General features: G+C 33.1%; 1 protein-coding gene across 1 annotated transcript in view; it reads right to left on the reverse strand.

Moving 5' to 3' along the window:
* LOC148943274 (pre-rRNA-processing protein TSR2 homolog) overlaps window positions 1-25,393 on the reverse strand; it is a 111,470-nt gene that overhangs the window by 36,822 nt on the left and 49,255 nt on the right. Inside the window, exon 3 of the mRNA XM_089101402.1 lies at window positions 17,933-18,162. Coding sequence (XP_088957528.1) covers window positions 17,933-18,162 — 230 coding nt within the window. The remainder of the gene's footprint in view (window positions 1-17,932; window positions 18,163-25,393) is intronic.

Below are 25,393 nucleotides of genomic sequence, written 5' to 3' on the forward strand. Positions count from 1 at the left end.
CCAAAATGGATCTAACATCTATATAAAATAAAGAAGAGCTGATATCTCTTAATATCAAACAGAATGTACCAGCTGGCGAACAGAACAAGGAGGAGACTATTCAAGAATCCACAATGGATCTAAAATCAAGCGAAAATAAAGAAAAGCTGAAATCTCATCCTAGAGAAAAGAATGAACCAAAACCATTCAATGAGGCTATACTGGTTGAAGCCACAACAAAGCTTCAGTTAAGGCCACAAAAACAAAAACAAATATTCAGCTGGTCCCTGAGATGGTCCCGGGGTGAAAGTCCCTGGGGCAAAACTGAATATTAATTTTAAGCGACTAAACAAGTAGAAGTCAATTCCTTTACGTCAGAGCAAACAGCAGCTGATTTAATAGTAGATAAATGGGAGCTTGTGTATAGTGAAGGTGAAGGAAAAACTAATGTGTCTGAAACCATTAAATAGTCTATCAAAGAGTTGGAAAACCCTTGTATAGTAGAAAAAGTCTCACATTAAAGTATTTACACCGAATAATTATTTAGTTTTTAGTATATTTGTCATTAATGGCGAAGTAATTAAATTTCCGCATTGATAGAACTTTTGTATTTTTGTCTTTTTCTTAGATCTTAAATATTCGCTGTCTATAATGATCTGTGTTTATTTTAAACATAGAGCACTAGATCATGGCCAGAGCAAAATTCAAGACACTAGTAAAATAAAAAATAGATAGTGTAGAACCGAGTTTTCCAAACTGGGAGGCACGCCTCCCTAGGGAGACATGGACTAGTCTATGGAGACGGGCGAATATTAGGCAGAATTGAAAAAAATATCAAATGAAATTAAAACTACGCAGTCACGCAAAATATCCTAACCCTTTTGAGACTGACGGGGCTTGCTGGCCCAGGCTGAAAAAAAGGCATGTCACCATCTAAGGCTAAGATTAGCAAAATTTTATAGATGCCGCTAGATAGTCCTGTCAGGGTGACAATCAATGCGAAGATAATCAGAGACGATTTTGTGGATCAATAATTTTATTGAAAACGTACATAAAATTCAGAACTAAACTTATAATTTGTAGAAGGAAATGATGAATCTAAAAAAACATATTTAATTGCATATTTTCAATATGTTGAAGAGAGTATGTTGCAAAGTCGTATCCAGTGAAATTCTAATATAATTGACAATTTTTTTCCATGAAAAAGGCAAATTGTGGAATAATACATACATTGCAAAGTCAATATCAGGACACAAAACTCACCTTCTAGCACTAATTAAAACGAAAACACCCGTTGTTATCTGGACTCACTGCATGCTATATAAAGCAGCTCTTATATAAGATGAAATAAAATAAAATTTTTCAATTGAAATTAAGTAACAACTTTGAAACTTAAAAAGAACAGAAATTATTACATGTATTAGGGTGGGGGGGGTTCGTCCTTTACTTAAGAAAGTGCTCTTTATGCTAAAGTCTTATTAAATAAAATAAGCAAGATTAAATAAAAAAAACTAGTTTTTTCAACTGAAAGTAAGGAGCGACATTAAAACTTAAAAGGAACAGAAAGTATTCCGTATATGTAAGGGGCTGTCCCCTCCTCAACGCCTCGCTCTTTACGCTAAAGTTTTACATTCTCACGATTCTATTTTTTTTAAACAATAAAAAACTTTTGCGTAAAGAGCGAGGCGTTGAGGAGGGGACAGCCCCTTTCATATACGGAATAATTTCTGTTCGTTTTAAGTTTTAATGTCGCTCCTTACTTTCAGTTTAAAAAGACTTGGTTTTTTTTATTTAATTTCTGATCGTTTTTTAGTTAATACAGCTTTTATTTTGGCTCACCGTCATTGAATAAGTAAACAAAATTTGCATAAAATTTTTACTTTTCTTTTCCTAAATGGATGTCTCTAAATTTGGTTATGACGTAATTTACGAATCAACTTACGTAACTAACTTCTATTTTCGTATATTTTTCTTCTGGCAAAAAATACAAAATTTCATATTTTTGCAGATATGAGCTTGAAACCTATGTAATAGGGTTTTCTGATACACTGAATCTGACGGTGTGATTTTCATTAAAATTCTTTCACTTGTAGGGGATGTTTCCCCCCTCTTTAAAAAATCGGGTAAATTTTCTCAGGCTCGAAGCCTTTGATGAGTAATACTAAACTTAATAAAATTTATATATTTAGAATCAGCGTTATAAACACATTCTTTTGATACATTTATTGACATCAAATTCCGTTTTTAAAAGTTTCGATTACTATTGAGCCGTATCACTTGTTTCTTTTATTGTTTTTTTTATTACGTATATGTTATTACGTATATGAGGGGGTTCTACCCTTAGTCAATACCACGCTCCTCACGTTAAAAGTTAAAAAAAAATTTGATTCACAAACCCCTGAATCACCAAGTACCAAGAAAAACTTTAGTGTAAAGAGCGAGGTATTGACGACAGGGCGAACCCCCTAATATATGTAATAATTTCTGTTAGTAAAGCTTTTCATGTTCTTCCTTACTTTTATTTGAAGAAACATTTTTTTTTTAAATTTAATTTCTGATCGTTTTTTAAATAATGCTGGGAATTCCGGTACCCCCTTCATGAAAAATTCCCTTCCCCATGAAAAATTCCTCTATGAAAAGATCCTCCCACTTAAAACAAAGAAATACAAGTAATTGTTAACAATATGAAAGCATCTGTTGAGGAATGGTGTTTCCTGAAGCCGGTTTGAGTGTGAGGGATCATATTATTTTTCAACAAAACAGAGGAGTCGGTAATAGATCATTTTCTCCATTATTTTCCCCATCACAGGAGTAATCATTATGAGTCTATAGGACTCAGGGTTATTTTTGGGTTTATTTTTCTTTAGGATTGGTAGGAGGGACGAACATTTCAAGATATTGGGGAACATAGATGAAGCCCAAGCAAGATTATAACAATTTAGAAGTTCCTGTTTGTATGAAGGGGTAAGATTTTTTATCCATGTAGGGTGTATATTGTCATAGCTGCCGCTAGTCTTGGGCCTAATATGATGTATTGCATTATTCATTTCCGGGATTGAAAATGGGCTGGTTATATACTCGGATCCTGGGCGAGGTTGGTAACTTGGGTTCATGGGAATTGGGGGCATTTTGCTACAATTATTTGATGTTAGCTTATTAACAAAAAGAGGGGCAAATAGCTTAGCTTTTTCATTATCATTGTCATAATGTGTATTATTATGTATAAGCTCATACAGAAGTGGGTTGGGGGAAGTCTTTTTCCCACAGATGTGGCTTATGACTTTATGTATAATTGACTCATGTGTTTCTCTGGAGAGATTATTTGCAAAATTATTCCATTAGTTATATTTAGCATTTATTATGGTCTTTTTTAGATTATATTGTGCTTGTAATTTTTTTAAATATGCAGTAGGTATGGTTTTTTTAAGAATGTTCTCCTAGCTGCCTTTTTTGTTCTCAATTTATTTTGTCACTCATTTGTCCACCATGCTTGGGGAATATGCTTCAATAAATTGTTTTAGTTGTTTCTGGTAGATGGCTCATTAAAAACGTCCGCACTTCTACTGTCTACCTAACCCCCATCTACATCTACCTAAACTAGACAGAAATACTTTTATTAGCTAGCAATCCACCTTTTCCATACTTGTAAAATAAAGCACCAAGGAGACCAAGAGGTAAATATTTTTTATCTTGGAAAAAGTTTTCATTTTGATGTCTCTGGTACCTTCAGGCTTTAATAGCCATTATACTAAATTACACATTATTCTTTACACATGACAAATTACACATTATTTTTCATGCATTATTAATTAAACATAAAATTACAGTAAATAACACATTAAGTAGTAGTTTTCTTGTTTTGTTAAACTCCGAGTAAAAACTTATAAAAACACCATTATCGTTATGTATTTGTATGAAGGTCTCTTCCCACCACAATTCCCGATTTCCATCTTTCTTCAATTTATGTTGGAATATAGTAATCTTCGGTTTATTCACAATGCATTCTAGGGTATCACTTCTCATATGAATCATATGAATCTTCATATGAATCATATGAATCTTACATATGAATCATATGAATCTCACATGAATCTTCATATGAATCATATGAATCTTACATATGAATCATATGAATCTTCATATGAATCATATGGATCTTACATATGAATCATATGAATCTTACATATGAATCATATGAATCTTCATATGAATCATATGAATCTTACATATGAATAATATGAATCTCATATGAATCTTCATATGAATCATATAAATCATATGAATCTTACATATGAATCATATGAATCTCATATGTATCATATTAATTCATATTAATCTTCAATATGAATCATATGGATCCGGCTTGGAATCTGACTTGTTTTACCGTTTTATTATTTGAAAAAAAAAAAAAAAATGAAAAACCAAGGGAGCCATACACCCACCTTGACTGATGAAACCTGTACTGTGACTGAAAATTTTTAGATTTCTAAGAACAATTGATGTGACTACGACCTTTCAGTCTGAACTAAATTTCAAGAACCGATAAGAAATCACTAGATTTCCCAGCAGGGGGGGGGAATTAAATGTAAGGTGAAATAAAAGAGGTTGGAACCCGTTTATTTCCAATCACTGCCTATGAAAAGTTAGAATAACAAATTTTTGGGTTGTTAGGGAGAGGATATCAGCCCGCTTAGCGCCTTTAATGTAGGAAAAGGGTATGTGGGGTTAGGCTTATTGGAAGCCAAACCCTAACAGAATAGATGTGAAAAATGCCAGCATTTTCTTAAAAAAATCTACCAATTAACAGGCTTCTTTTGTTCCTATAATTATCTGTGTCTGTGTTAATTATCTGTTTTAATCTGTGTTTAAGAGTGGTACAACCATTTATGCCTGGCTGGGCCTCCATACCTGAACTAGTGCACGACAACCGTTATAATTTTAGGGATAAGAATTTTGATGTAACTGCATACGAATGCCGCTTAAACGTAAACCAGTTTAATAAGAATAAAATATTATGTTTTCGCACTTACCCGTCTCCATGATGTTACTGAGAAGCTTTAATGTGCTTCAGAAATCTTAAGGGAGTCATATTCAACTATAAATTGTGTTGAAAAAATTACCTGGTAAATATTTCTGTTTATAAACTTCCACTAGCTTTTCAATTAACCAAATAAATGATATTGAGCCATTTACAAGGAAATTAGTTAAACATCCCTGTCAACATGTCCTGGAAGTTTCAAACTAACGCTCTAAACCATTCCCAAGGTATTAATGATACGCCTTTTTAACAGCTTGTTTAAATATTGCTTGTTTCAATTTAATTCAACACCCCCCTCAATATCTCCTGAAAATTTTGCCTTGTTACCCTTAGCCTTAGCAGTAGTATTAATAGTTGCAGCAGAAGTAGTAGAAGTTGTAATATACATATAACCTCATCCTAGCAAAAAGAATGTACCAGCTTCCAAAAAGAACGAGGAGGAGACTATTCAAGAATCCAAAATGGATCTAAATTCTAGTGAAAATACAAAGGAGCTGAAACCTCATCCTAGCAAAAAGAATGTACCAGCTTCCAAAAAGAACAAGGAGGAGACTATTCAAGAATCCAAAATGGATCTAACTTCAAGTGAAAATAAAAAGGAGCTGAAACCTCACCCTAGCAAAAAGAAATTACCAGCTTCCTAAAAGAACGAGGAGGAGACTATTCAAGAATCCAAAATGGATCTAACTTCTAGCGAAAATACAAAGGAGCTGAAACCTCATCCTAGCAAAAAGAATGTACCAGCTGCCAAAAAGAACGAGGAGGAGACTATTCAAGAATCCAAAATGGATCTAACTTCTAGCGAAAATACAAAGGAGCTGAAACCTCATACTAGCAAAAAGAATGTCCCAGCTGCCAAAAAGAACGAGGAGGAGACTATTCAAGAATCCAAAATGTATCTAACTTCTAGCGAAAATACAAAGGAGCTGAAACCTCATCCTAGCAGAAATAATGTACCAGCTACCAAAAAGAAAGAGGAGGAGACTATTCAAGAATCTAAAATGGTTCTAACTTCTAGAGAAAATAAAGACGAGCTGAAATATCATCCTAGAGAAAAGAACGTACCAGCTGCTGAAAAGAACGAGGAGGAGACTATTCAAGAATCCAAAATGGATCTAACTTCTAGGTAAAATACAAAGGAGCTGAAATCTCATCCTAGCAAAAAGAATGTACCAGCTTCCAAAAAGAACGAGGAGGAGACTTTTCAAGAATCCAAAATGGATCCAACTTCAAGTGAAAATACAAAGGAGCTGAAACCTCATCCTCGCTAAAACAAAGTACCAGCTGCCAAAAAGAACGGAGATGAGAATATTCAATAATAATAATTTTATCTAACTCCTATAGAAAACTAAAAGGAGCTTAAAACTCATACTAGAAAAAAGAACGTGCCAGCTTCCAAAATTAAAGAATAAGAGACTATTCAAGAATACTAAATGGATCTAACTTCTAGCGAAAATACAAAGGAGCTGAAACCTCATCCTAGCAAAAAGAACGTACCAGCTGCCGAAAAGAACGAGGAGGAGACTATTCAAGAATCCAAAATAGATCTAACTTCTAGCAAAAATAAAAAAGAGCTGAAAACTCATACTAGCAAAAAGAAATTACCAGCTGCCGAAAAGAACGAGGAGGAGACTATTAAAGAATCCAAAATGGATCTAATTTATAGAGAAAATTAAAAGGAGCTGAAAACTCTTACTAGGGAAATTAATTTACCATATGCCAAATACGACGAAGCTGAAACTATTCAAAAATAAAAATGGTTAACAACAACTATCGTAAATCAAAAGTAACTGAATTCTCCTACTATCAAAATTACTGTGCCAGCTACCAAAAAGAACGATGAGGAGACTATTCAAGAATCCAAAATGTATCTAACTTCTAGCGAAAACACAAAGGAGCTGAAACCTCATCCTAACAAAAAGTATGTACCAGCTACCAAAAAGAACGAGGAGGAGACTATTCAAGAATCCAAAATGTATCTAACTTCTAGCGAAAATACAAAGGAGCTGAAATTTCATCCTAGCGAAAAGAATGTACCAGCTGCCGAAAAGAACGAAGAGGAAACTATTCAAGAATCCAAAATGGATCTAACTTCTAGCGAACTGTGAAATTTTGCCTGATTTTTGAAAAAGAGAGGAAACACCCAATAAAGGTGAAATAATATTTATAAAATCAAACCATTAGATTCGGCGCATCAGTGAACCCTACTGTAGAGGTTTCAAGCCCATATCTACAAAAGTGTTAAATTTTGTATTATTTGCCAGAAGAAAAATCACGGATGCCTGTTAATTTGTTGTTTTTTTCCCCAGGGCGATCATGTCGAACCAATGCTTCTAAAATATCGAGAGAGGGCTTATTTGAACGAAAATTAAAGTTCCTGGTGTCCCTTTTATATCACCAAAAAGATTGGACGGCGACTAGCCCCCCTACCACGTCCCTTTTTTCCCAAAACAATTTCGATCAAAAGTTTGAGATAGCCATTTTGTTTAGCATAGTTAAAAGGTTCCACCACTATACCTTTAGATTTAACATGACCCACGTAGTCCCTGAAGATAGGTCTGGGTATGAAAGTATGCCAAGGGTAATGTACGATCTACAAAAACCGGTTTCACAGCCACAAAGACAAATGACGGGTGACAGAATGCATTGGACTTGTATAACTTGTGCTACATATTTGCACATGAGGGGGATGGGGGCAAGGTTAGGTTACTTTACCCCCAGACGTCTCTAATGTGCAAATATATAGCCCTAATTATATTGTTCTATAAACTAAAGTATTGTATTTTCATCATATTTTGGCATATTTAATTAGGATTAACCTAACTTTACTTCTTGGGTGAGTTCAGTATAATTAACAAGTGCCTCTTTTTTTTTTAGAAAAGCAATAAGACCGATGGTTATCGAAATTTCTGAAGAGTGGGACACATTTTACAATGAAATTGTAAAAACTCCATTTTCAAAATTGTCACTGGTGTCCCAGTAATTATACTAGCTTAACTAGAGTAAAAAAAAGAAAGTTTCTACATTTTTTTTTTTTTGGGGGGGGGGGGGAAACAAGGGGTTCGGAGCGACATTTTTGCTAGAGAAAAAACAAAACATCATTCTAAAGATATTTCTCCACATCTAGGGGGGATAATTTTACTCAATTACTGTAGGCGCGCCTGTGATTTATATGCTGATTTAGTGATTTTTTTCAAGAATCTAGTGATTTTGTTTCTCACCGGGTCGCAACCCTGGCTTTACCGCGAAGTAGTGAAAGTACAATACTGCTTAACGTATTATTGTCAACTTGATTATATATCCAGCAGACTAATAAAGAAAACAGCAGAAACGAAAAGAAATGCAAGCAAAACTTCCTAGACTTCCCAAAAGCAAAAAATATTGAAAGATTTTAAAACCACCAAAATGACAAATTTTAATCAAAAAAAGGATTAGTAGGGAGGAATACAACAGAGATTTTAATAAAAAAATTTTAGGACCTCTATTTAAACATCTGCGAAGCCTGGTTTTATGCACTATCCACTAAAATTCAGCCATATATCAAGTTACTATTATTTTCCTTTATGATAAGTCATTGAAAGTTGCCAGAAATTCTTTTTTTATTTATGAAGACAAAATATAAGCTTTATTGCCTAAGAAATTTCCTTCAAATTCCCACTGGCAAGATTTCGATTCGATTATCATCAAACAAGTATTCCTAAAAAAAAAACTTAGGTCTAACAGGGCACTAATTTTGTTTAGCCTAGTGACTGGAAGAATAAGCTATGCAGAACATCGCCTGTATCATGTCTTCTTTGATTATCTTTAATAGCCAGACATTTGGGTTTCAAGAGGAAATACAGAAATGAAAACAATCCATTTTCTATACTCTGATGCCGAGGAAAAATAACTTACATTAATTAATTTAGATTCGAGAAAAAATAATAATTCTGCATTCCTGCGAAGGGACATTACCAAATCTCTACGGTACGTTATTTCTGTTAACGTAATTTTAACTATTACCAATTATATTATTATGTGTTAATCTGCCCAATTATTATATTATATTATTATATTTGTGTTTGTTTTCTGCTTAGTGTATTAAAGCATTAAATTAAATATGAACCAAGAATAATCGTATGATATTATATAATATAACAGTACCCATAGTAATTTCGTTTCTTTGAGAGAAGGTAACAATAAAAAGGCGCTACTTTTCAAACTTCCTAAATGTCAGAGCGTCACTTACGGTTTATTGAAAATGAAGCATATTTTGAACATTTCATTTTAATAATTATAATACTGATGAATCCAAATTGCTCAGATTTCTAGGACTTAATTTAATTCTTCAATAAACAACCGGTCAATTTTAATTAGTTCTGTTGGATACTCTTGATTATTACACAATCAGTTCCTATTATGTATAACAAAATATTCCTATAATGCTTAAACGTCAGTTACTGTATTATATCAGCTCCTATTATGGCTTTGTCTTTTCATAAATTATTTAAAAAAAAAAATGATGAGAGGACTGAGGAAATATTTCTCTGGTAAGTTTTGGTATCAGCAATTTAATTTTTTCTTTTGATGATAGCAGTATCGTTAGCATGACGTCATGTTTATTGATGAACCCAATTCAAGTTTTATAAACATCAAATCGATGCAGATAGTTTGACATCCCTCAAGGTATAAACGTCATGAAAGTGCAACGAGAATGACGACATTTTAATCATATATGCTACGGTTTCACAGCAGCAGTAATTATATGAAAAGAATACATCTAAGTATTAACATGTTTTATGAAATATTCAAAGGTGTCAAAGCAGTGATTCCAGTTTCATGTGCTGGAATAGCAGTCTGGTGGGCTTTGAAAAAGCTTAGTAAATCCGAGATGGATCTAACTTCTAGTGAAAATAAAGAGGAGCGGATATCTCATCCTAGCGAAAAGAAGGTACCAGCTGCCGAAAAGAACGAGGAGGAGACTATTCAAGAATCCAAAATGGATCTAACATCTAGCGAAAATAAAGAAGAGCTTAAATCTCGTCCTATCAAAAAGAATGTACCAGCTGCCGAAAAGAAGTAGGAGGAAACTATTCAAGAATCGAAAATGGATCTAACTTCTAGCGAAAATAAAGATAAGCTGAAATCTCATCCTAGAGAAAAGAATTTACCAGCTGGAGAATAGAATGAGGAAGATAATATTCATTAATCCACTATTGATATAACATCTAGAGAATATTCATATTACCTGAAATCTCGTCATATCTAAAAGAATGTACAAGCTGCCGAAAAGAACTAGGAGGAGACTATTCTAGAATCCACAATGGATCTATCATCAAGCGAAAATAAAGAGAAGCTGAAATCTGATCCTAGCTAAAAGAATGTGCCAGCTGCTGAAAAGAATAAGGATGAGACTATTCAAGAAACCAAAATGGATCTAGGATCTAGAAAAAATAAAGAGGAGCTGAAATCTCACCCTATCGAAAAGAATGTGCCAGCTGCCAACCCGTACAATGAGTAGACTATTCATTACTAAACCAAGTATCTAACATCGAGAGAAAATTAAGAAGAGCTGATATCTCGTCATATCTAACAGAATGTACCAGCTGGCGAACAGAACAAGGAAGAGACTATTCTAGAATCCACAATGGATCTAAAATCAAGCGAAAATAAAGAAAAGCTGAAATCTCTTCCTAGAGAAAAGAATGAACCAAAACCATTCAATGAGGCTATACTTGTTGAAGCCACAACAAAGCTTCAGTTAAGGCCACAAAAACAAAAACAAATATTCATATGTTCAATGAGAGGGTCCCGGGGTGAAAGTCCCTGGGTAAAAACTGAATATTAATTTTAAGCGACTAAACACGTAGAAGTCAATTACTTTACTTCAGAGAAAAAAGAATCTGATTTAATAGTAGATAACTGGGAGCTTGTGTATAGTGAAGGTGAAGGAAAAACTTATGTGTCGGAAACCATTAAATAGTCTATCAAAGAGTTGGAAAACCCTTGTATAGTAGAAAAAGTCTCACAGTAAAGTATTTACACAGAATAATTTTTTAGTTTTTATTATATATGTCATTAATGGCGAAGTAATTAAATTTCATCATTGTTTGAACTTTTGTATTTTTGTCTTTTTCTTAGCTCTTCAATAGGCACTGTCTATAAGGTTCTGTGTTTCTTTGCAAACGAGAGCACTTGATAATGACAAGAGCAAAATTCCAGACACTAGTAAAATAAAAAATGGATAGTGTAGAACAGAGTTTTCCAAACTGGGAGGCACGCCTCCCTAGGGAGACATGGACTAGTCTATGGAGACGGGCGAATATTAGGCAGAATTGAAAAAAATATCAAATGAAATTAAAACTACGCAGTCACGCAAAATATCCTAACCCTTTTGAGACTGACGGGGCTTACTGACCCAGGCTGAACAAAAGGCATGTCACCATCTAAAGGTAAGATTAGCAAAATTTTATAGATGCCACTGGATAGTCCTTTCAGGGGGACAATCAATTAGACGATCATCAGAGACGATTTTGGCGATCAATTATTTTATCGAATAAGTACATCAAATTCAGAATTCACCTTAGAAGTTGAAGAAGGAACTAATGAAGCAAAAACCGCATATTTAATTGCGTATTTTCAATATGTTGAAGAGAGTATGTTGCACAGTCATATCCAGTGAAATTCTAATATAATTGACAATTTTTTTCCATGAGAAAGGCAAATTGTGGAGTAATACATACATTGCAAAGTCAATATCAGGACACAACACTCACCTTCTATCAATAATTAACACGAAAACACAAGTTGGTATCTGTACTAAGTTAAATAACAAGACCTAATATATACAAGCATTGTATTTGACCAACAATTTTAAGACTTACATACATGAAAACATTAGACAATAAAACCTACACGACCAAAGGCAGTTGAGTATTGTGGGGGGGGTTCGTCTTTTAATGATAAAAACTATATGGATTATCAAGTCTGATTTAATAAAATAAGCAAGATTAAATAAAAAAAACAAGTTTTTTAAACTGAAACTAAGGAGCGATGTTAAAACTTAAAACGAACAGAAAGTATTCCGTATATGGAAGGGGTTGTCCCCTCCTCAACGCCTCGTTCTTTAAGCTAAAGTTTTACTTTCTCACAACTCTATTTTTTTTAAACAATAAAAAATTTTAGCGTAAAGAGCGAGGCGTTGAGGAGGGGACAGCCCCTTTCATATACGGAATAATTTCTGTTCGTTTTAAGTTTTAATGTCGCTCCTTACTTTCAGTTTAAAAAGACTTGGTTTTTTTTATTTAATTTCTGATCGTTTTTTAGTTAGTACAGCTTTTATTTTGGCTCACCGTCATTGAATAAGTAAAAAAATTTGCATAAAATTTTTACTTTTCTTTCTCTAAGTGGACGTCTCTAAATTTGTTCCTGACGTAAATTACAAATCAACATACGGAGCTAACTTATGTTTTCGTATATTTTTTTTCTAGCAAAAAATTAAAAGTTGCATATTTTCGAATAAATGAGCTTAAAACATCTGTTGTTGTGTTTTAGGATACGCTAAATCTGACGCTGTGATTTTCATTAAAATTTTTTCACTTGTAGGGGATGTTTCCCCCCTATTTAAAAAATCGGCTAAATTTTCTCAGGCTCGAAGCCTTTGATGAGTAATACTAAACTTAATAAAATTTATATATTTAGAATCAGCGTTATAAACACATTCTTTTGATACATTTATTGACATCAAATTCCGTTTTTAAAAGTTTCGATTACTATTGAGCCGTATCGCTTGTTTTTTTTATTGTTTTTTTTATTACGTATATGTTATTACGTATATGAGGGAGTTCTACCCTTAGTCAATACCACGCTCCTCACGTTAAAAGTTAAAAAAAAATTTATTCACAAACCCCTGAATCACCAAGTACCAAGTACCAAGAAAAACGTTAGTGTAAAAAGCGAGGTATTGACGACAGGGCAAACCCCCTAATATATGTAATAATTTCTGTTAGTAAAGCTTGACATGTTCTTTCTTACTGTCAGTTGAAGAAACATTTTTTTTTAAATTTAATTTCTGATCGTTTTTTAAATAATGCTGGGAATTCCGGCACCCCCTTCATGAAAAATTCCCTTCCCCATGAAAAATTCCTCTATGAAAAGATCCTCCCACGTAAAACAAAGAAATACAAGTAATTGTTAACAATATGAAAGCATCTGTTGAGGAATGGTGTTTCCTGAAGCCGGTTTGAGTGTGAGGGATCATATTATTTTTCAACAAAACAGAGGAGTCGGTAATAGATCATTTTCTCCATTATTTTCCCCATCACAGGAGTAATCATTATGGGCCTATAGGACTCAGGGTTATTTTTGGGTTTATTTTTCTTTAGGATTGGTAGGAGGGACGAACATTTCAAGATATTGGGGAACATAGATGAAGCCCAAGCAAGATTATAACAATTTAGAAGTTCCTGTTTGTATGAAGGGGTGAGATTTTTTATCCATGTAGGGTGTATATTGTCATACCTACTACTAATAATTGTTCTAATATTATTTAGTACATTGGTCATTTTCTTGACTAAAAATAGATAGGTTATATACTAAGATGCTGAGCAAGATTGGTACCTAAGGTTCTGAGGACCTGGGAACATTTTGCTACAATTAGTTGATACTAGATTATAAACAAAAAGAGTGGCAAATAGCTTAGCTTTTTCATTATCATTGTCATAATGGGTATTATTATGTATAAGTTCATACAGAAGTGGGTTGGGGGAAGTCTTTTTCCCAAAGATGTGGTTTATGACTTTATGTATAATTGACTCATGTGTTTCTCTGGAGAGATTATTTGCAAAATTATTCCATTAGTTATATTTAGCATTTATTATGGTCTTTTTTAGATTATATTGTGCTTGTAATTTTTTTAAATATGCAGTAGGTATGGTTTTTTTAAGAATGTTCTCCTAGCTGCCTTTTTTGTTCTCCATTTATTTTGGCACTCATTTGTCCACCATGCTTGGGGAATATGCTTCAAGAAATTGTTTTAGTTGTTTCTGGTAGATGGCTCATTAAAAACGTCCGCACTTCTACTGTCTACCTAACCCCCATCTACATCTACCTAAACTAGACAGAAATACTTTTATTAGCTAGCAATCCACCTTTTCCATACTTGTAAAATAAAGCACCAAGGAGACCAAGAGGTAAATATTTTTTATCTTGGAAAAAGTTTTCATTTTGATGTCTCTGGTACCTTCAGGCTTTAATAGCCATTATACTAAATTACACATTATTCTTTACACATGACAAATTACACATTATTTTTCATACATTATTAATTAAACATTAAATTACAGTAAATAAAACATTAAGTAGTAGTTTTCTTGTTTTGTTAAACTCCGAGTAAAAACTTATAAAAAAACCATTATCGTTATGTATTTGTATGAAGGTCTCTTCCCACCACAATTCCCGATTTCCATCTTTCTTCAATTTATGTTGGAATATAGTAATCTTCGGTTTATTCACAATGCATTCTAGGGTATCACTTCTCATATGAATCATATGAATCTTCATATGAATCATATGAATCTTACATATGAATCATATGAATCTCACATGAATCTTCATATGAATCATATGAATCTTACATATGAATCATATGAATCTTCATATGAATCATATGGATCTTACATATGAATCATATGAATCTTACATATGAATAATATGAATCTCATATGAATCTTCATATGAATCATATAAATCATATGAATCTTACATATGAATCATATGAATCTCATATGTATCATATGAATTCATATGAATCTTCAATATTAATCATTTGGATCCGGCTTGGAATCTGACTTTTTTTACCTTTTTATTATTTGAAAAAAAAAAAAAAAATGAAAAACCAAGGGAGCCATACACCCACCTTGACTGATGAAACCTGTCCTGTGACTGAAAATTTTTAGATTTCTAAGAACAATTGATGTGACTACGACCTTTCAGTCTGAACCAAATTTCAAGAACCGATAAGAAATCACTAGATTTCCCAGCAGGGGGGGGGGGAATTAAAAGTAAGGTGAAATAAAATAGGTTGGAACCCGTTTATTTCCAATCACAGCCTATGAAAAGTTAGAATAACAAATTTTTGGGTTGTTAGGGAGAGGATATCAGCCCGCTTAGCGCCTTTAATGTAGGAAAAGGGTATGTAGGGTTAGGCTTATTGGAAGCCAAACCCTAACAGAATAGATGTGAAAAATGCCAGCATTTTCTTAAAAAAATCTACCAATTAACAGGCTTCTTTTGTTCCTATAATTATCTGTGTCTGTGTTAATTATCTGTTTTAATCTGTGTTTAAGAGTGGTACAACCATTTATGCCTGGCTGGGCCTCCATACCTGAACTAGTGCACGACAACCGTTATAATTTTAGGGATAAGAATTTTGATGTAACTGCATACGAATGCCGCTTAAACGTAAACCAGTTTAATAAGAATAAAATATTATGTTTTCGCACTTACCCGTCTCCATGATGTTACTGAGAAGCTTTAATGTGCTTCAGAAATCTTAAGGGAGTCATATTCAACTATAAATTGTGTTGAAAAAATTACCTGGTAAATATTTCTGTTTATAAACTTCCACTAGCTTTTCAATTAACCAAATAAATGATATTGTGCCATTTATATAATAAATTATATAAGAAATTATAGTAATTGTTTTTACTATTACTTTATGACAAGAAAGACAAGTATATCATACAAGCTACAGCACGAAATTAAAAAATGAGCTAAAATATGAGTTAAAAATAAGAAAAGAAAAAAGAAGTACAAATATAAAACTGATTTTAGAGAGGAAAAACAAAATGAACAAGAGAATATGAAGAAAATGAAGAGAAAAACAAAATGCAGAGAGAATAATAAAGTAATAGAATATTTGTCTTTCTTTAGAGGGGGAGGTTATCCGGTTTGATTTATATTTAGTATTAAGCTTTTATAAGTTGAGGGTTACCTGCCTCCTTTGTCTCCTATTGCTCCTCCTCCTATTCTCCTCCGAGGTTCTTTTTCTTAGCTTTTCTTCTATGTATTGGAAGATTACAATACTTTTTGTTTAGGTAGCACTCCCTTGAGGCAAAGCTCTGTATTGGCCCTTGTGAATATTTTCGCTAGTTATTTTTTTCGGTATTCTAAATGAAATCTTCAACCGTGTAAAACCCAAGAATTTTGAATCGTATTTGTGTTAAAGAAGACAGAAATTGTTCCGCACCACTTTCAAAGCTACTGCACCGACTTCGGGCCCAAACCGTCTTTAAATCGCACTGTTTTTACTATCTTACCCATACTATCTTACATCTTACTATCCTAAACTCACCGTTTTACGTTTTTTCCAAAATTGTACACTATCCTCGAGCACTATAACTCCTCTGCAATCAAGATATAGGTGCCTTTCTGAGTCTATATTGGATTATAAAACACGTGTATAGTCTCTCACGAATTGTAGATGTTATGTTCCTAAGAATCCCAACAAAGACAAAACCGCTAACATTGAGGTTAATATAATAGTACGCAAATATATGTTAATCGTTCAATAAGCTACAAGCTCTGGAGAAGAAAGAAAGAGAAAAAGAGGGAAAGAAGAGAGAGAAACTCTAGAGGAAGAGAAAAAAGGAGACACGTTAGCGCTACCATGCTAAAATGTTTAATTTATTTCAATTTACTATAAGAAAATTTTAATTTATTTTGAGAACTGAAAAATCATCGGTTAAGACGAATTGGTTATAACGGTTTTAACAATGAATTATATCTATTTTATAATGATCTATTTTATTATAATGGTTCATATTTATTTATATATTTGAAGAGTTTGATTATATATTTATACACATGATATATGATTTTATGATTATGATGTATGACTTATGATATCACTTATGATATATAATTGTATATTTGAGGAGTTTGAGAATCGTTTTATAAAATTTCTAGTTGTGATTACAACATGTTGAAACCATGTGTATAGTCTTTCGAGGCAAGACTTCCTAGATTAGACAAGCATTCAATGTTTTATAGTTTTATCTAGTTACTTTTTTGTACTTTTTCACCTTTTAACTTTTAGTTACTTTTTCACCGTTGCTTCCAGAGGCCCTATTTTATTTTAGTGTTTAGTTTTTCAAGTTCTTGTTTTATTTTGTCCTTAGGACTATTATCTGTATCTCTTTATTTACTTTCGTTCACCAAGGACAATCAAACGAAATTCTCAACCGAAATCTCCAGCCATTTTCAATGACTGGATATATCCTCATTTTTATTTCTTCACAACTTTCTCTTTATTTTGTGATGCACAACCAGTGTGTTCTTAAAAAAAATATTTGGTTCTACTTTGCTCCGGAAGACTGTCGTGTAGAGAGAAAGGATGCTTGTAAAGGAATTTTGGCATATATATATCATGTCCTAGCCGAGTGGTTAGCCCGCTAGAGTTGATATCCTTTATTCGTGAGGATAGGGAGTTCGAGTCCTGTTGTTGCTGGTTATTTTGTTTGGAAGGGGGTCAGTGGAATGACTCTGTAAGCTCAAATAGAGATGAACCAGCTCTAAATTATTACCTGTAGAAATCTGGAGATAATAAACAGGAAGGGTGACCGAAGGCACATGATGACAGGCCCCCAAGCCCCATTTCACTTCCTGGCTGAAGGGGCTATGAAACGGAGATCAAAACTACCGGTAGATACTGCTAAGTTCAATGCGTATCCCTTACTAGTTTTTACCTCTGAGAGAACACTCCTTTACCAACTAATTATTACCAACTTATTTGCACAGAACCAGATTAAATTTTGGTTGTTTTAAAAATTCAGATCGCAACTGTTCTATTTTATCCTCTTTTACCAGTTTTACCATTCCAAACACTATGCAAACACTCTAAACTAAACAGTAATTTTGTTTTCAAATTAACATTACCGCATCATCGTCTTCTGGAGATTCTTGCAGCCTGCACAAAGCAAGGTTACATTTTGGCAGCCTTAACAGTTCAGCTTGTAACTGTTCTAGGTTAGACTCTTTTACCAACTTGAAAAACTTGCATAACAGTGTGCCAATTTCATCTGTGGAGCCATCTTCAATTTCTGTTTCAAATTCATTGGAGACTAACTCAGCAAGATAGTCTCCTACTTCCCAACCTTGCAGATTTTCTAGAATCAAAACGCATAGAGTAATTCAATGACCAAAAGGAAAAGATGGATAATTTGAATTTTAGATGGCGAAAACGGACTGAAAAAATAATGGCAGAGGAGCAACGTTTCTGTTACTGCTTGGTGGAAGGAGAGAGAAGGAGAAGGATTTAGAAAGGGGGAAATGTATTTTTCTACATCTATGTGGGCAAGTTTGTCATTTTCGGAAATTTCTTCAACGAAAATGCCAAAAAAGGCATTTTTCAAAGAAAATACCCTTAGAAAAGGTATTTTTCAAAATCTATAGGAGCGGGCAAAAAATCTAAGGGGGCACCAGCCCTTCCTCCAATTGATACCATTGTAAAGACACAAAGAAATAAGTCTTTCACAGCTCATGACAATAGTATTTTATCCTTGTTTGGATACAATTTAAGAACAGTTGAATATTAGGGACTAGGGCTAGAATTTATCTCTGTAATTGTTTATCCCAGATTGCTATAATCTATTATTTCCATTGAATGTAAATAGGCATATAATACCCACATTGGTGCTCAGATTTTACTTCTCTGATCTTCCACAATTTTGTTTAGATTTTCGTCTGTTTCTTAATCAAAATTCTATGATCTTAGAGCCAATGACGTAGCAAGGTCTTGTGACACCCGGGGCGGACTTTCAAGTTGTAACCCCCCCCCCCCAAACAAATATTTAAACATTGCTGAGTCATAAAATAAAAGAATCTATATTGTAGAAAATACAATATAGATTCTTTTGTAGAAAATAAAAGAAACATATTGTTGAAACATACAATAAAAAAAAGCTATTTGAATTGTTTAAATTAAGAAATGACAAGAAAAGTAAATTGGGTGCTGTATAACATTGGTATGCAAACATTTTAATGTAAATAACTTACAATAGTTCTAGGAAAATACAATATTTTTATACGTATTTACAATATAATGACAATATCAAACAACACCATTTTGGTTCGAGGCTTACATTAAGTAAGGCTAAAATGGACAGAGGCTTTTATTAAAAACGTTCAAGTGGGAAATACAAGAATAGCTCTAGTTTTCGTATTTTACTATAAGCCTATCCATGTCTTGTTGTAATCTGACTTCACAACACCGAGGTGATTGAACGATATATATATATATATATATATATATATATATATATATATATATATATATATATATATATATATATATATATATATATATATATATATATATATATATATACATATATATATATATATATATATATTTATATATATATATATATATATATATATATATATATATATATATATATATATATATATATATATATATATATATATTATCTGCACGAAGTTAACAAATTGTACTGTATTTAAAAAACCCATGTTTTCATTCAGAACCTCTTCTTTCTAACTTTGTTTCCTGCGAACGTAGGAATAGCCTCATCAGAATCAATCTTTTTTACTACACTATTTTCAATACATGGCTAAGCTCGATAGTCAAGCTTGGCTCATAGTAGACCTGAAATAACTTTTAATAAGCATGAATTTAGAAAAACTTTTCTTGCAAGAAGCAACAGAGTCACATAATGTCAGGTAAAACCTTAATGCTAAAGTTAGATTAGGAATAGAGTCTGGAAGCCTTTATTTAACTATAAACTGCAGTAGTCTCAAAGAACTCTATTTCATTCTTTAGGAACGGTTGCCACTTGTAAAAACCTCATCAGATGTGGAATTTCATTTAACATGTTTCCTGAAGATGTTTCTTCATAATTCTCAACTAAACAGCACAATAATTTTAGCACTTCAGTTTCTGAACTCTTTAGCAATATCCTGGTCTCCAAGATAGCAGATCGAAGGGATATTCCTTCCGTGCCATGGCAACGCGTGTTGATTTCTTTTAGAAACGTGTCAATACACTCTAACATCGACATTTTTACTTCTTCTTCAAAAGTTAGAGGCTCGTCAGCAGCTCTTTCTCCGGGCATTAGTTTCTTTCTTCTAACCATTCTTCGTTTGGTTAAAGGAATGTCCGTCTCATCACCAATAGCTTTTGCAAATTCCATTACCTTTTCCACAAGACCATCTCTATTATCATTCAAAAAGGCCTTTAAACTCCTCATTTTGATGAAGCACTTTTCGAAACTTATTCCAACAATTTGCAGGTATTTTTGGGCGTGGTTGACTTCTTAAATGATTTTATTCTATAAACATAAAAAGCGAAAAAATGAGAAATCCCACATCGAAGTCAACAAAGTTTGAGCTGCTTCTCTAGTGTCGAGAGTTTCCAAAGAGTCACAAAGTTTTTCAATGGTATCAACAATCTTCTTAAAGCATGGCTTAAAAGCTTCATAGTGAGCACTCCACCTGTTTCTGCAAGTCGTTTGACTGTAACTTCAACATTTGCCAAGAGGACATTCCATCTGTGTGTTGAGCATGAGAAAAAAAAACCTTTCCAAAGTATCAAAAAACGTCACACAGGAGGAACTGTAGCAAAAGAGTGCACTCCGCAGAGATTTAGTGAATGGTTGACATAAGGTACAAACAATGCTTTGGGATTAAGCTCACGAATCCTAGCTTGTACTCCTGAATGTATTTGGTATTACCATTTAAAAAATGTCCTCCCATTGAATTTGAAAATAAACTTTTTTTAATCTCCATAAAAAAGCAAAAAAAAAAAAAAAATCATCCCTTCCCCAGCATTTTGGGAAGTAGCCACCCTACTCATCTAAGTCTTAAGGCCAGCAAGTAGAGTGAAAGAATATTATATATATATATATATATATATATATATATATATATATATATATATATATATATATATATATATATATATATATATATATATATATATATATATATATGTAGCCCGAGAACCGATATCAGATATATGCCCGAGAACCAATATCAGAGTCTTTTGATGTTCTTCTAAAATCGTTTTTGTCAAAAGATGAAGATGCAAGATCTTAGCAGACTCAGACTGACTCAGTAGCCTAAAAACAAGCCTAGTGTTGCAATAACTGATACCTTGTTGCAATAAAATATTCATTTTGGTACAATGCATCCATTAGCTGGTATTGATCTAGCACATTTTTGTTCGTCTGTGCTGTATAGCAAGGTAAATTTGCACTTTTCAACATAATCTAGCTAGGATAAAAGTGAATGCATGACTTGATGCCTTTTTATGCTCTTTCATAATTCAATAATCACGTTTTAGGGAAATTACAATTGGAGCCCTTAAAGGGGCTAAAAGGGCTCAAAACAGCCCATATTAAACAAAGTTTATAAATGTGTTTCTTCAAAAAAACAGGCTAGTGAGAAAAAATTGTCATTTGTAGCTGATTCGGATATAGTGATTAATATTATCATTAGAGTTAATAGTAGAATATTGTTAAGACAATGAATTTACAGAAATTTTAAAAAGAGCTTGAAACATCTAAAAAATGATATCACAGCACAACTGACGTCATCAATTTCAAACCCCTCTCCCCTATAAAAATATCCGAGTCCTTCCCCAAGGCCTGGACCAGTGTGCAACCATGTCCCTATAAATATTTCTGGTTCTTTTTTACATGCTCGTATTTCCTCTGAAGCATACCTTTTGTTTACATTTGCCGCTTTAGCGAGTTACTGTCGCTCAATTTATTTTCAGACTTGAAATAAGTACATCAGTTAAAAACATCCTTTAAACATCTTAACCGACAATAACCGACATCACTCTTGATTTGTTCTTGCTTCACTCCAATTCTTGAATTCTTTATCTCACTAAAGCTGAGTAGGATAAAGCAGAAAGACTAAACAAAGATTATTTTTTTATTGCTTGGATTTGGTCTTCATTTGCCACAATATTTTGTATAATAACGAGAGTTTTATTTATATTTTTATTAAATAAAAACAGCAGTTTACCGCACTGCACTAATGTGCATGGAGTACTGTGCAAGAACATGCACAAGAACTGAAAAAGAAATAGTAATACCATCTGGGAGGCCATTGGCTTTTCCTTTTACTGATTAAAAGAGCTTTCACTTGTCACAATTTTGCCTCTTTTTTGGTTCTGAAGGTTCTGAGAGTCCAGAGTGCAAAACAGGTTTGGAAATTAATGTTAAGAAGATTTAAGTCACTTAGGCTAGGAATAAACAAAAGTGAAAAGGTAATGTTAGGTAGCAAGAGAACTGATCAAAGAGATTACTTACGTACGTGGTTACGTACCCATGTAGTATCACTAATAAGGATTCTGGATACCCTGTATGTGTAAAAAGCAGACTAAACGAGGCGTATGTAATGATTTGCCGTAGAAAAAAGTTCAGAAGAACATAAAGACAAGTCAGCAAATTAAGATGAGAATATTTGAAACCACGCTAATAACATATTTTATAAGATATTAGTTGTGAAATAAGTTTGTGAACAAAAATTAAATGAAGGATCAGAATTTTTCAGTTCATTATAATTTGGGCTCAAACAAGTTTCTCTGGTAGTTCTATTAAGGGCACCTGTGTACCTTTTTTGTGCATATGTTTATATGTAAATATGTAATATGTAAATATGTAAATATAAATATGTAAATATAAATATGTAAATAAATATGTAAATATGTAAATATGTAAATATGTAAATATGTAAATATGCATATGTTTATATGTTTATATGTAAATGTGTATATGTTTCCTGATTTCAACCGCCTCCCTGAAAAATCCCAAGAGACTTTTAATAGGGACAATAAGATGCAGAGCCAAGGTAGAATCAAAACTCTTTGGCCTTTGGCGTAGCTTCCTGGTTTTTCGATTAGTGATTCATCTTCAAAAAACCTCTCTGTAAATTTTTGGTTGCTGCTCTCAATATGGAAACAACCACAAGAACATGGTATTCTATAATACCTACCTAGAACTAGAACTACCTAGAACCTAGAACACCACTACCTAGAATTAGGCTGGTTTTATCCTTCCCACAGTTGAAAAAGCTCTGCACTTTGTTTGAACCTTTAAAAGTGGCATTTAAAACGTCACTCTAGGTTATGCTTTTTAGGTTCTTGTTAATTTGTCACTCAATTTTGGAATATAGGGTAAAACAGTGAAGTTTTGAAGCTTTACGGTGTACAATAGCTCAATTTTAAGTCGGATTAACTTCGGAATATATTATAACATTGAGAGTGCAGACATATATGGACTTTAATGCTAGTTTTAATGATTGCATATAAAATTTTGATGGACTTTTGTTTTTACATAGATAATGGATTAATATCGGCTATGTTTTGGACCAAGACTGTTTTGGGCTAAGCTAAACAAAACGATAATGTTTTCACATTCAGCTATTCTTAATTTTATCCAATCAAACATTTTATCGGATATTGATGATGAAGTTATTATTAGTCATGCAGTGGAGTTTTTTTCCTGAAAACATTCTCAAAAATGCTACAGTTGATTTATGGGCAGAAAAATATCCTAGTAGCAAAACAGTATTAAGGAGACAAGGTGATAATGCTTCCGCTCGGCATGTGAAAGATATGATTGATTTGCTTTGGAAGTGGGAAAATGAGGAGCTAACAGTGCCAACGTACGTAAGTCTTTCACCCACTGAAGTGCCTGTAATTCTTGCTGTTGCTTATCATGAACTTGCTTCCAAAATTTGTGCTCTGGATAATACCCTTAACTTCATCAAAGAAAAGATAACAGCTTATGATTTAAATTTTCCGTCGCTTCCCATTCCTTATGGTAGTCCTCATATTGAAAGGACTGCCACCGTTATCATTTCAAAAGTGCCTACTAAACTTGATGACCCTTCAAAATGGGCTCATGTTATCAATAAAATCCCTGACCATGAAGCTATTCACAGCATAAAGCCTTCTGGCGATAAGCTGTTTGTTCAGATTTGTCAATCTGCAGCAAGGATTTTCGGCGATGCGGTTCCAACCGTATTGAATAGCTGTAACGCCACGATGCGCGAAAAGAAATTTCATGGCATTGTTAAGGGAGTGCCCGCTAATTATGAGGTGATGATTTTTAAGGAATGTAAAGGTGTAGTCGAAAGTGATTGGAAGTCTTGACCTTTTTATAGTAAAGATTGATTTGGGTATAATGTATTATTTTGTTGTTGTTGTTGTTTAGACCAGGGCACTTCGTATCGAAGGAGTTCTCGTAGGAACTTCGAAAATGGCTCATTCGATTGAAAATAGAAAGGGTTGATGCCATTTTTAATAGTCGAAAGTGATTGGAGGGCAACTAATACCCCTCTTACGCCCACCCTCCCATTTGCCCATTACGTTTAAAAACTAAATGTTGGCTTAAGATAAAATCAAAACGCACTGTTTTAATGCTAATTCCAAATAAGGCATCTCAGCAGTATCCCAAGAACAACTGAGGGTATTATATTAGAACTTTCGGGGCTATTTCTGCTCTTAAAATTTAACCAAATCAAAATAGCGTAAGTGCATCCAAGCTATCTAAGAAAGTAAACAGATTTTTTAGCGAATGGTATCAAGTTTTTCATTTCAGGTCTACTAGAGGAGGTATGAAACTACATTAAACACTACTATTTATGTCCAGATTTTTAAAAGGGTGCATATTGTTAAAAATTGCTGAAAATTTTTCTCCAGCATAGCAGGTCAAACTATAAATAGCAGGCCAAACTATAAAGTCTTAAAAAAACGGAAAGATTTAAGGTATTATTTTCTTTTTCCCTGAAAAGATTATGTCAATATAAAACAAACAGAAATTAATTAAAAAAAACTTTTTCCACAAAATAAGTTTTTCAAAGAAAAGTCAAGAACTCCAAAAAAACAAAAAAATGAGCAAAAATAAAATCAAATAATTTACCGAGCGTGAAACTACCACAAATCAGCATCGATAAATAAATGAAATCCGAAACGAACAGAAATTACAATAAATAACGAAGTCAGGCTCAAAACGAGCAGAAATTAACATAAGTTGAGCTCAAAAGCCCTATGCCTTCCCAAGGCCAGAACAAAACTTGCACTTTACTGAAAAAATACAAATGAATGTGCATTATCAGTTTAATATACGTATACTGAAATATAGCGATCAAAATGTTAATATTATTTGATTTATTGAAGTTATAAAAGTAAAAACATTTAAATTTTTTTTCCTCCACTTTTGTCTTACTTTTTGTATCAAACACTTTGGTTCGTAAGGGCTGCCCACACACAATCAAGATGCGAAGCCAGAGTTTAGCATGATTTTTGACGGCTTTAAGACCCGGGTCTTTTTTCCAAATGGGAATTTGAATTTTGATTTTAAC

The sequence above is a fragment of the Artemia sp. Qi Xiang Cuo genome, chromosome 15 (assembly GCF_049724085.1).
Source record: "Artemia sp. Qi Xiang Cuo chromosome 15, ASM4972408v1, whole genome shotgun sequence".
NCBI lineage: Eukaryota > Metazoa > Arthropoda > Branchiopoda > Anostraca > Artemiidae > Artemia > Artemia sp. Qi Xiang Cuo.